The following is a 9,910-nucleotide window of genomic DNA, read 5'->3' on the forward strand; positions in this document are numbered from 1 at the left end:
AAGCAGATGTAAACTGGACCTAAATGACCGACCATGGACATGTGATTAACAGTAGAACAACTACATCTCCCAGTATGCAACAGTGAGCCCTCGTGCAGTTATCACCTGACCGCGTCCACGGACCGTATGTGCCCAAATATCTATCTTCATTCCCACTTCCAATCTTTTGTGTTGACAGCAGTCATTTTAAATTATCGGAAATGTTACGACCAAAGGCTTTGACCCAAGTTCTCAGCCAAGCAAATACAAACGGAGTTCAAAGCACATTGTAAGTATTGCCTGGGTCAAAATACGTAATATTATGCTAACATGCTAACATTTACATCGCTAACAAACTAAAATTGTGCAGTGGTAGAAAGGAAGCTAGATGCTAGCCTGCTAGGTCATGTATCTGCTAAGTTAGTTAGACACCCTTTTACTCCCCTGGTGGATTGGTAAAATGACTCTTTCAAAGTTTATATAAACAGCTTATTTGATTTTTATTTCTATTTCTTTGTGCCTAACGCGATTTGCCTAAATATTTTACCAACTTTGTATTCAGCAAGTGAAAGGGATCGATTAACCCAACGTAATGTTGATAAACAAAAATGATCATTCATTCTCTCCTAGACTATTGAACAACGAAGGTTCCCTTCTGGCATACTCTGGCTATGGTGACACAGACGCACGGGTCACTGCGGCTATTGCCAGCAACATTTGGGCAGCCTATGACAAAAATGGTCATCTAGCTTTCAACGAGGACAAACTGAAATTCATCTTAATGGACTGCATGGTAAGCATGGCCTTTTCCTTTTGGTTTAGGGATTAGCTCTATCGAAATTGTACCAATGTGAAGATGGTGTTGCGGTGGCGTTGATGACGTTGATCTCTGTATGCTGTATGTTGATGTCCTATCTTGCTTATTTGATTCCATTTATCAACACTTATTTTGTAGGTTACTAATGAACATTACAGACGCAAAATATCGCCAAACGATTTATTTGAAATATCTATTTGACCACTTTACAGGAGGGGAGAGTGGCCATCACTCGTGTCGCAAACCTATTGTTGTGTATGTATGCCAAAGAGACAGTGGGCTTTGGAATGCTGAAAGCCAAGGTAAGAGACTGGACTGCAGGAAAAAAAAATACTATACTACATTGAAATGCCAAGTGAGCTCAGAGTTTTATTTGAACTAGCATAGATAACATTGCAATACATGATTCAAGATTCACTTTATTGTCCCAAAGTGTAGAAAATTATAAAAGCAGAGGCCTACAGAGAGCCGCTACAACTGGTTAATGGTCAATCATCAATAAATAGGCCTTACGGTATTCTAAACCTGATGGTAGGAACTGGTATTCATTATGTAGCACATGAGTTGACTCCGATATTACTTCACTCAAACATACTGGCATTTGTGGATATTTGTCATTATTTGTGGGTAGTACCAGGTATGCCATATTGTTGGAGGGGCAGCCGTAGCCTACTGGTTAGCACTTCGGACCTGTAACCGGAGGGTTGCCGGTTCAAACCCCGACCAGTAGGCACGGCTGAAGTGCCCTTGAGCAAGGCACCTAACCCCGAGCGCCACTGTTGATGCAGGCTGCTCACTGCGCCAGGATTAGTGTGTGCTTCACCTCACTGTGTGTGTTTCACTAATTCACGGATTGGGATAAATGCAGAGACCAATGCAGAGACCAAATTTCCCTCACGGGATCAAAAGAGTATATATACTTATACTTAAAGGAGAATTCCGGTGTGATATTGACCTAAAGTGTATTGAAACATGATACCGAGTGTGAACGTATGTCTCATAGCCCATCTCGGCTTGTCCCCTGCACTCCAAAATCTGGCGCTAGTTAACCGATGCTACCAACAGCTTTTTCAATAGTGGTGCCGACGCATCGGGCTAGCCATGCAAATAAATCACTGTTTTACACCCATTTCACGAGGCTCAATGTATCTCCACACTTCATTGGTAGACTTCGAGGGCCCTGACATTTAAAGCGAGACATTGAGAACTTTGAAAAGCACTGGTAGTTTACTTACAAGGCGATTTATACAGACAGTATCTTCACAGAGTTTGGCGTTTGCAGCCATCTTGAATTTAGTCAAGATAAATCGAAATTTAGTATGAATGAACAGGTATGATAAAGGGATCAGATTCCAAAAATAATTCAGTGGAAATGTATGGATTCCAGTTGCTGCTACTGGAAGAAACTGGAATCCATGCATTTCCACTGAATTATTTTTGTAATCTGATCCCTTATCATACCTGTTCATTTTACCGCTGTTTCTAATTTATCGTGACTAAATTCAAGATGGCTGCAAACGCTTAAACTTCGATGAAGATACTGTCTGTATAAATCGCCTTGTAAGTAAACTACCAGTGCTTTTTTTCAAAGTTCTCAATGTCTCGCTTTATGTCAGGGCCTCGGAAGTCTACCAATGAAGTGTGGAGATACATTGAGCCTCGTGAAATGGGTGTAAAACAGTGATTTATTTGCATGGTTAGCCCGGATGCCGGGCACCACTAAAAAAGCTGTTGGTAGCATCGGCTAGCTAGCGCCAGATTTTGGAGTGCAGGGGACAAGCCGAGATGGGCTATGAGACATACGTTCACACTCTATCATGTTTCAATACACTTTAGGTCAATATCACACCGGAATTCTCCTTTAAACAAAAGCTGGATCGCCATTGAGACCACAGTATGGAGCTGGCTCCAGGGTTATAAAAGTATTTTGTTTAATTGTACAGTGTTTATAGATATTTTTATAGATATCCATGTGTTCACGTCTGGCTCCTTAGCTATCATTTTGGTAACTATAAAGAGCTATTTGACATCTTTAATGTAAATGTAAATCAGGTTTATAGGCCAAGTATACTTGCGTATACAAGGAATTTAGTCTCTGCATTTATCCCATCCCGTGAATTAGTGAACACGCAGAGCACACAATGAACATACAGTGAGGTGAAGCACACACTAACCCGAAGCAGTGAGCTGCCTTGCAACAGCGGCGCTTGGGAAGCAGTGAGGGGTTAGGTGCCTTGCTCAAGGACACTTCAGCTGTGGATGTGGGCATGGGAGAGCAGTGCTCAACCACTTCCCCACGCACAATTTTCCTTCTGGGTCGGGGATCGAACCGGCAACCCTTCGGTTATAAGCCCGAACCCCTAACCAGTAGGCCACGGCTGCCCAGTTTAGAACACTAAACATATCGGAGGTGCCTAATGTTGAAATATTCCCGTCTAATTTCTCCTATGATCTAATGCTATTTTCTATCCAAAGTAAGGTGACTGCTTCAAAGTTAACTGATATACAAAACTCTGATACCTTCAAGTTGTCTGACGCAAAGCTTGTGTGAAAGAATAATCTTGTTGGCTTGCTTGTAACAGTCTGTTCATAGGTAGACCAAAGGGATGAATGCTGTCAGTCACCTTATCTTTTATGCAGTTTGCATGAGACGGACTAGTTTTGAATTAAGTTGCACAGAGAGGTTACCAAATCAGGCAGTGGTGTGGTGCCCTATCTGATTAAGTTTTTCAAGATTGCCTGATAAAAGATTACCATACATTTTGGGTCAACCCTGTGAACTTGATGCAGATGTTGTTGTAGTCTGCCATACAGGCTGTCAACATGTATGCTCCAGGTCAGTGAACTGTTAATAAAAACAGTAAGGTATTTGTTTGAGGAGCCATGTGAGATGGCTTCATTGTAGACCTCCGAGGCCTGTAGTGCACTCATCTAGGGTCAAGCACCACCTCCTCTCATGTTAACATTTATAACCACCAGGTAGTTATCATGCAAACTTCTACAAATCTCCTAAAGATCTGCTAGCTGCCTGCCCCATAAGCAGGCCGTCAAAAAAACGCGTCTCTCTAGGCAGCCTATAGGCTCCGAGATCTGTACACAAAAACAATTGCTACCAACAAGGGTTGGCAACCCCTCAAAATCAAAATAAAGTGTTTTAACCAATAACCGACGAGATGCGCGTTTAATTGCCCGGGAGGGAGTAGCGAGCTAGCTCTCTGTTTTGTTTGAACATCAGCAGAAGTGACGTATCCCCGCTATCGCTGATACAACCTTTAATACACACACACACACACACTCACACACACACACACAAACACAATATATCACACACACACACACACAAACACAATCTATCACACACACACACACACACACACACACACACACACACACACACATACACACACACACAATCTATCACACATACACACACACACACACACACACACACAATCACACATATCACACACACACACACACACAATCTATCACACATACACACACACACAATCTATCACACATACACACACAATCTATCACACACACATCATCACACTATCACACACACACACACACACATCTATTTCATTCATATTTAACGTTAAACCACTTGTTTAAGATGCATCATTATTTTGTTTTTTTAGGCGGAAGCGCTTGTACAATACCTGGAGGAACCCTTGACACAAGTGGCAGCATCTTAGAGAAAATGAACGCAATCACTTCTTCCTCTTTCTGGTGTCATTTTTTGGGAGCAGAAGGGAGACTCACTTTGTGCGCTCGAGTGTGGCTGCATGTTAGGAAGTCTGGACTTTGACTTAGAATGCTGTCAACTGTCTTCACAGAGAATTAACTATTTATTTATATAACTATTTTACACGCTCACACTCATATCTGCAGGATTGAGGTATGTGTGATGTTCTGTATAGACTGCTGTGTGTGTTGTTTTCTTTGTGAACTAACAGCTTTGCCTGTGTGAGAAACAATGCCTTCTGTTGTGCTTGTCTCTGCTCAACAATCTGGAAGATATATGTGAAAATGAAAGATTTTTTTTGTATGAAATGTGTACAATGTCAACAATTTGTACAAATGTACTTAAAGATGCTGAAAACACGCAAGTAAATATATTAAGTAATTGTATTAAAACGCCCATTTAAAACCATCATCCCTTGTTTATGGTCAAATACTGTATGTCTTGTTTATTTTGAATAAAGATATATGCATTATGTCAGTGCAATAGTTATTTCTTTAAATGAAAAACAGAAATGTTTTCAAAGTAAATGTAATTATCTCGGGTACAGTAATTCAGTAGCTGAGCTATAAATATTTACCTCAAATACCAAAATCAGATATGAGTTCCATGTCAGGGGCCACTGTGGCACCATATGGTATAATGACTGGCTCTTTGTGAAAGGAAGTGATCTCATTGGTTGAGCAGGTGCAGAGCGAAAGCACTGCCTGTATCACTGCACCTGTGCCTGTATCGCCCTACCTGTTCAACCTGCATTCTCGCCTTCCTGAAGGGAACGCCTCCCCCCAACCCCCACTGCTCTTGTTAGCGGAACTACCTTGCTTCAGAGCAGGGCAGTTCCTTGTACACACGACTACACTGTCCTCAACTAAACAGAGAAAACCAGTCTAATGCTAATGGGATAGAATCCATAGTAGCCATTTACTATTAGTCTTTTGACCATGTGGTGAAGAGAAACAGTCTTCAAGGTGTTGTCATCAGTCTGCAATCTCAGTTTGAGAGACGCCTCCACATTTAAGCCAGGCTGTTGAGGAACTACTGAATGGGCTAAGCATGGGGTCAGATGAGGCTTATAATTTCGTCTTTAAGGGTGAGTTGTGTCTTTACTGTTTAAAGATACTTGTAAAGTATATTTACATATATGTGCATGATGGTATATGTTGTCAAAGCCAAGTGAATACATACTAATAAAGATTAAACTATTACAGTTAACATTACAGTACAAAGTGTGTGGCAGGTTCTCACCCTTAATAGTTAGTTGTAGCTTAGGTAAATAAAGGAAACTGGTTTGATAAGATTGTTAAATACTCTGGACAAAGTTTTTATTATTATTATTAAACTTTAAATGGTCACTAATTTAGCTAGGCATTTCATTACACCCTTTCATTTCATAAAGCATTTCAAAGAAGAATAATCTTCATTACAAAATGTCTCAACTAAATGTACTTATACTTGGTGTGTGATATGGCATAAAATTGGGTGAAGCCTCAATAAAAGATTTTTTTTTTTGTGTAGTAATGGATCACAGTAATGGATCATGTGCCCCATGATTTATATCCAAAACGTGATACCATCTTTGTTGCCATGTCATTCATTTTTGTATTCGCTCGGATGCATCTAAAGCCCTTCATATGACCCAGGGTTTAAGTTATGCACGGAGAAAACATGCATGTTGTTTGAGTTTCTGCTATAGAAAAAGTAAGGGGTTTCAATAATGCAAGTAAAATGATACTGATAGAAAACAATACATCTCCTTTGAGTGGTTTATAAGGCCTTTTTATAGTTCATATAAAACTTTTGTTGTTCTGTCCAAAGAGTTTGTAGGAATTAAATCCTAAAGTATGACAATGGGAAACAAGCAGAACTATGTTTTCCTAAGGTGCTGTTTCTCAAAAATATAAACAGAGCTTTTCGGAATGCTTCAAGGTCTTCGGTCCTTTTCACCATGGCAACCTGACTACTGTTTGCATAAGATAGGTTACTGAGTAGAGGAGGGGAAGCATTTGTAGTTGTGTTCATCTTGCTTATGAAAACCAAAGGGAAACAACGGTCTGTCATTGGCAGTGTGGTGAACAATTACCCAAAACAGACGAAAGTTGAGCAACTCAAAGTTTCCTTCACACTATCTTAGGTTACTTTATGGTCACCGACTGTGTGGTTCAGACAAAGCTAGCAGCACTTGAATGTTTTGAGAAATAACTGTGAACTATTTTGAGTCATATTTGTCAAAATAACTGGGCTGGTTGAAAACATAATACAAAATGAACGCCTTAACACTTGAAAGAAACTGGCCCCAAGCAACATGTCACACAATATTTAACTTGGTCACTCCTGGTGTTCTGGGAAAGTCACTGAATATAATTCCATTGTCACAACCCCTGTATCCAACTGTATCTCCCCCATTGTCAAGAATGTCTTACTTAGTCTCCTTTACTCCACTCCAAGCAATGTGAAAGGTGAATCAGCTGCCAACAGTAGGAGAGGTGGTGAATGCCACCAGCATGTGTAATGCATAAGTCTTCAGGTATTATCTAGTGACTGACTGATTCCTTGCTGCCTGCAACTTTGAGGGGGGAAAACACTCCACTCACATATCAGACTAAGTGTGAAAAACAATGTTTCTTTTTCTCTTGCAAGTGCACATCACCAACTGCCCCCACCACCTTGTTTGGTCTTGAATCACAGTAGGATCAGTGATGTGCAAGAGAGCACTATACAATGCCCTTCCCTTTCCCTTGCTTTTTTTCTGTTGAAAATACATGTCCTGACTTACTGATAGCATTAAGACTGGAGGCCAGATATCACGTGTAGGGAGTGTCTGGTGTCTGTTATTACTCATTCATTTAGAGCACTTGACTGCAGTGTTTCACCCGTTGCCCAATCTCAAATGTGCACCATGGTTATTTAAGGATTTGTAACATATTATGTGGATACTAGGGACTGTACCTTGCAACCTCATATCTGCACTCCTTCACTGGACATAGACTACCTCATCTTTCTGGAAACATTGCTATTTATTAGTAACTAGTTATCTCTATCTTTAAATAGCTATAATCCTGCAACGTTATACTATTCTATTTGTACCACAGTTCAGTTAGTTGAGCTAAGGAATGCTAATTCTCAGATGACTGTTCTTCTTGTTGCCTCTAGTGGTTCTGATTGGCGAGTCTGGTGTGGGCAAAAGCAACCTGCTGTCACGCTTCACCAAAAATGAGTTCAACCACGACAGCCGCACCACCATTGGAGTGGAGTTCAGCACGAGGACCGTGCAGCTGAACGGCCTCACGATCAAGGCCCAGATCTGGGACACGGCCGGCCTGGAGCGCTACAGGGCCATCACCTCAGCGTGGGTTACTACTCAAGATTGACACCTCTGCTACAAACTAACCACTTGTCAGTCTACTCGTAGCATAGGAGAATGACAGATGTGCTCAAAATGCCGTCCTTCCTCTCAACAGATATGTTTTGTTATATAGTGTGTTTCCTGCTGGGGATGCTCTGATTCCTAACACCAACAACTTTAAATTAGTCTTATATATGATTTGACCCATGTGTTCACATCAACATTGGGGGGAAATTATGGCATGTAGCCTTAAGCTTGTTTGAGAAACAAATCCTCTAATTGGTACATTGGTAACATTATAATTCAGTTTTTGTGACCTACCTGTGTTGCTTATTTTATTTTATTTGGAGGAACAATACAAACCATAAATGCCTTCCATGTATTTTGTATGGAAGTTACACTGGAATTCCTTTTGGTTAGCCAGGACAACTGAAGAGATTGTTTCTTTACCTCATTTTAACCCTAAGAAACATTCTCCCCAGAGTTATTTTTCTGTCTGTCCACCCACATTTGCTGTTTCAATGTGTTCCTCATTTAGTCTTTTTGGTGCATTCTCTCCAGATATTACAGGGGTGCAGTTGGAGCTCTGCTTGTCTATGACATTTCAAAGCACCTTACTTATGAGAGTGCAGTACGTTGGCTGAAGGAGCTATACGATCATGCAGACCCCCACATAGTCGTCATGTTGGTAGGAAACAAGTCTGACCTGGCATCTGTGCGGTCAGTTCCCACTGAGGATGCCAAGGGCTTCGCAGGTATCCATTAAATGAATGCCAGTTCTCAAAATAAAGCAAAAATAGTTTTTTTTTGATGGGTCATGTATAATGAGTAGGACCACTTGATGATGAATTTCCATTATATTTTCAAGGACATTTATATTCAGAGTTTTAAAACATTTTTTGCCCCTTGATGCAGAAAAGAATGGCTTGTTGTTCATGGAGACCTCTGCTTTAGAATCCACAAATGTCGAGGTTGCCTTTAACAATGTCCTTACTGGTAAATTACAAATTACAATTCTAATTAACTCTATTCTTCAAATTCTATTAACTATAATTGACTGAAGTCCTCTGATATGACATGAGTACTCTCATTTCTTTGCAGAGATCCACAAGAAAGTGTCCAGCAGAGAAGTGACCAGAGGCTCAATCAGTGCTGTGACATTGACTAGCGAGAATGCTCTATCCACCAATAATGAAGAGAATAAACCATGCTGCAGGAATGTCTGATACTTTTTAAATGGACTCTAACTCCCTTAAAGTTCAAGAATCTCTGCTGAAAGTCTTTGTCTTGTACTCAAAATTGATCCACAAAGAGGCAAAATATCATGTTATACAATAGCATGTGAATTTTAGTGACTAGAACAAATAAATTATATTTTTTACAAACACACTAGATGATCGCAGTCATAGGCTTGTGTCTTACAGATAAGCGTATGGGCTTTGTGTGAAGTGGAAGAGCGTGAGTGCGTTTCACTGTTATGTTCTGGTTATGATCCATATTGTAATTTGTTTTTTTAAACGAGAGACACAATTTTCACAGTATCTGAAACCGTGGCATATCAAAGTGCAGGTTTACCTTTAGATAAACTGTTGTACACCTTTCTGTTAAATTGATTTTACTGATCTAATCTGATTTGTCTTTCCCATCACTGCAATAAATGATTCTTGTCATATAAAGTTCAATGTATTAAGGTATCTGAATATGAAAATTCAATGTATTTGTATCTGAAATGATAGGCTAGTAAAGTAGGCTAAAGTATGTCGGATATCGTTGTTGTATGATATTCATTCCAATCTTGTCAATAAATAGGCCTGCCACTGTTAAGTATAAAACATGGTTTATTTGACTAAATAATTATGAAAATGCCAGTAATTGCTAGGCTAATAGGTGTAGGCCTAGGTGATACTGATTTTGAGAAATTCTCCATCAAGCTTCGACTTCATTGCTGTAGGGATATGGCAACCTTGGCTGATATATCTAGCAGGGCTGTAGTGGAGTAAGTATATATACTCTTTTGATCCTG

The 9,910-nt window shown here is 40.1% G+C and overlaps 2 protein-coding genes across 2 annotated transcripts; both read left to right on the forward strand.

Annotated features, from left to right (window-relative positions):
- The first annotated feature begins 79 nt into the window (after positions 1–79).
- Positions 80–5,019, forward strand: lamtor2 (late endosomal/lysosomal adaptor, MAPK and MTOR activator 2). The gene is made up of 4 exons (XM_048261191.1): positions 80–268; positions 610–772; positions 1,009–1,098; positions 4,441–5,019. Exons 1-4 carry the CDS (start codon positions 201–203, stop codon positions 4,495–4,497), a joined length of 378 nt encoding a protein of 125 aa, XP_048117148.1. The 5' UTR covers positions 80–200; the 3' UTR covers positions 4,498–5,019.
- Positions 5,020–5,326: 307 nt separating this feature from the next.
- Positions 5,327–9,569, forward strand: rab25b (RAB25, member RAS oncogene family b). The gene is made up of 5 exons (XM_048261827.1): positions 5,327–5,634; positions 7,695–7,890; positions 8,449–8,642; positions 8,803–8,883; positions 8,989–9,569. The coding sequence occupies exons 1-5, from the start codon at positions 5,598–5,600 to the stop codon at positions 9,111–9,113; spliced, it is 633 nt and encodes a 210-aa protein (XP_048117784.1). The 5' UTR covers positions 5,327–5,597; the 3' UTR covers positions 9,114–9,569.
- Positions 9,570–9,910: the final 341 nt, after the last annotated feature.

Source organism: Alosa alosa, chromosome 13 (genome assembly GCF_017589495.1).
Source record: "Alosa alosa isolate M-15738 ecotype Scorff River chromosome 13, AALO_Geno_1.1, whole genome shotgun sequence".
NCBI lineage: Eukaryota > Metazoa > Chordata > Actinopteri > Clupeiformes > Clupeidae > Alosa > Alosa alosa.

Coding starts and splice junctions, on each gene's coding strand:
- lamtor2 (XM_048261191.1), top strand. CDS start 201: ATGTTACGACCAAAGGCTTTGACCCAAGTTCTCAGCCAAGCAAATACA. Junction 773..1,008: donor TCATCTTAATGGACTGCATG/GTAAGCATGGCC, acceptor ACCACTTTACAG/GAGGGGAGAGTGGCCATCAC. Junction 1,099..4,440: donor TTGGAATGCTGAAAGCCAAG/GTAAGAGACTGG, acceptor TTGTTTTTTTAG/GCGGAAGCGCTTGTACAATA.
- rab25b (XM_048261827.1), top strand. CDS start 5,598: ATGGGGTCAGATGAGGCTTATAATTTCGTCTTTAAGG. Junction 7,891..8,448: donor TACAGGGCCATCACCTCAGC/GTGGGTTACTAC, acceptor CATTCTCTCCAG/ATATTACAGGGGTGCAGTTG. Junction 8,884..8,988: donor CTTTAACAATGTCCTTACTG/GTAAATTACAAA, acceptor ATTTCTTTGCAG/AGATCCACAAGAAAGTGTCC.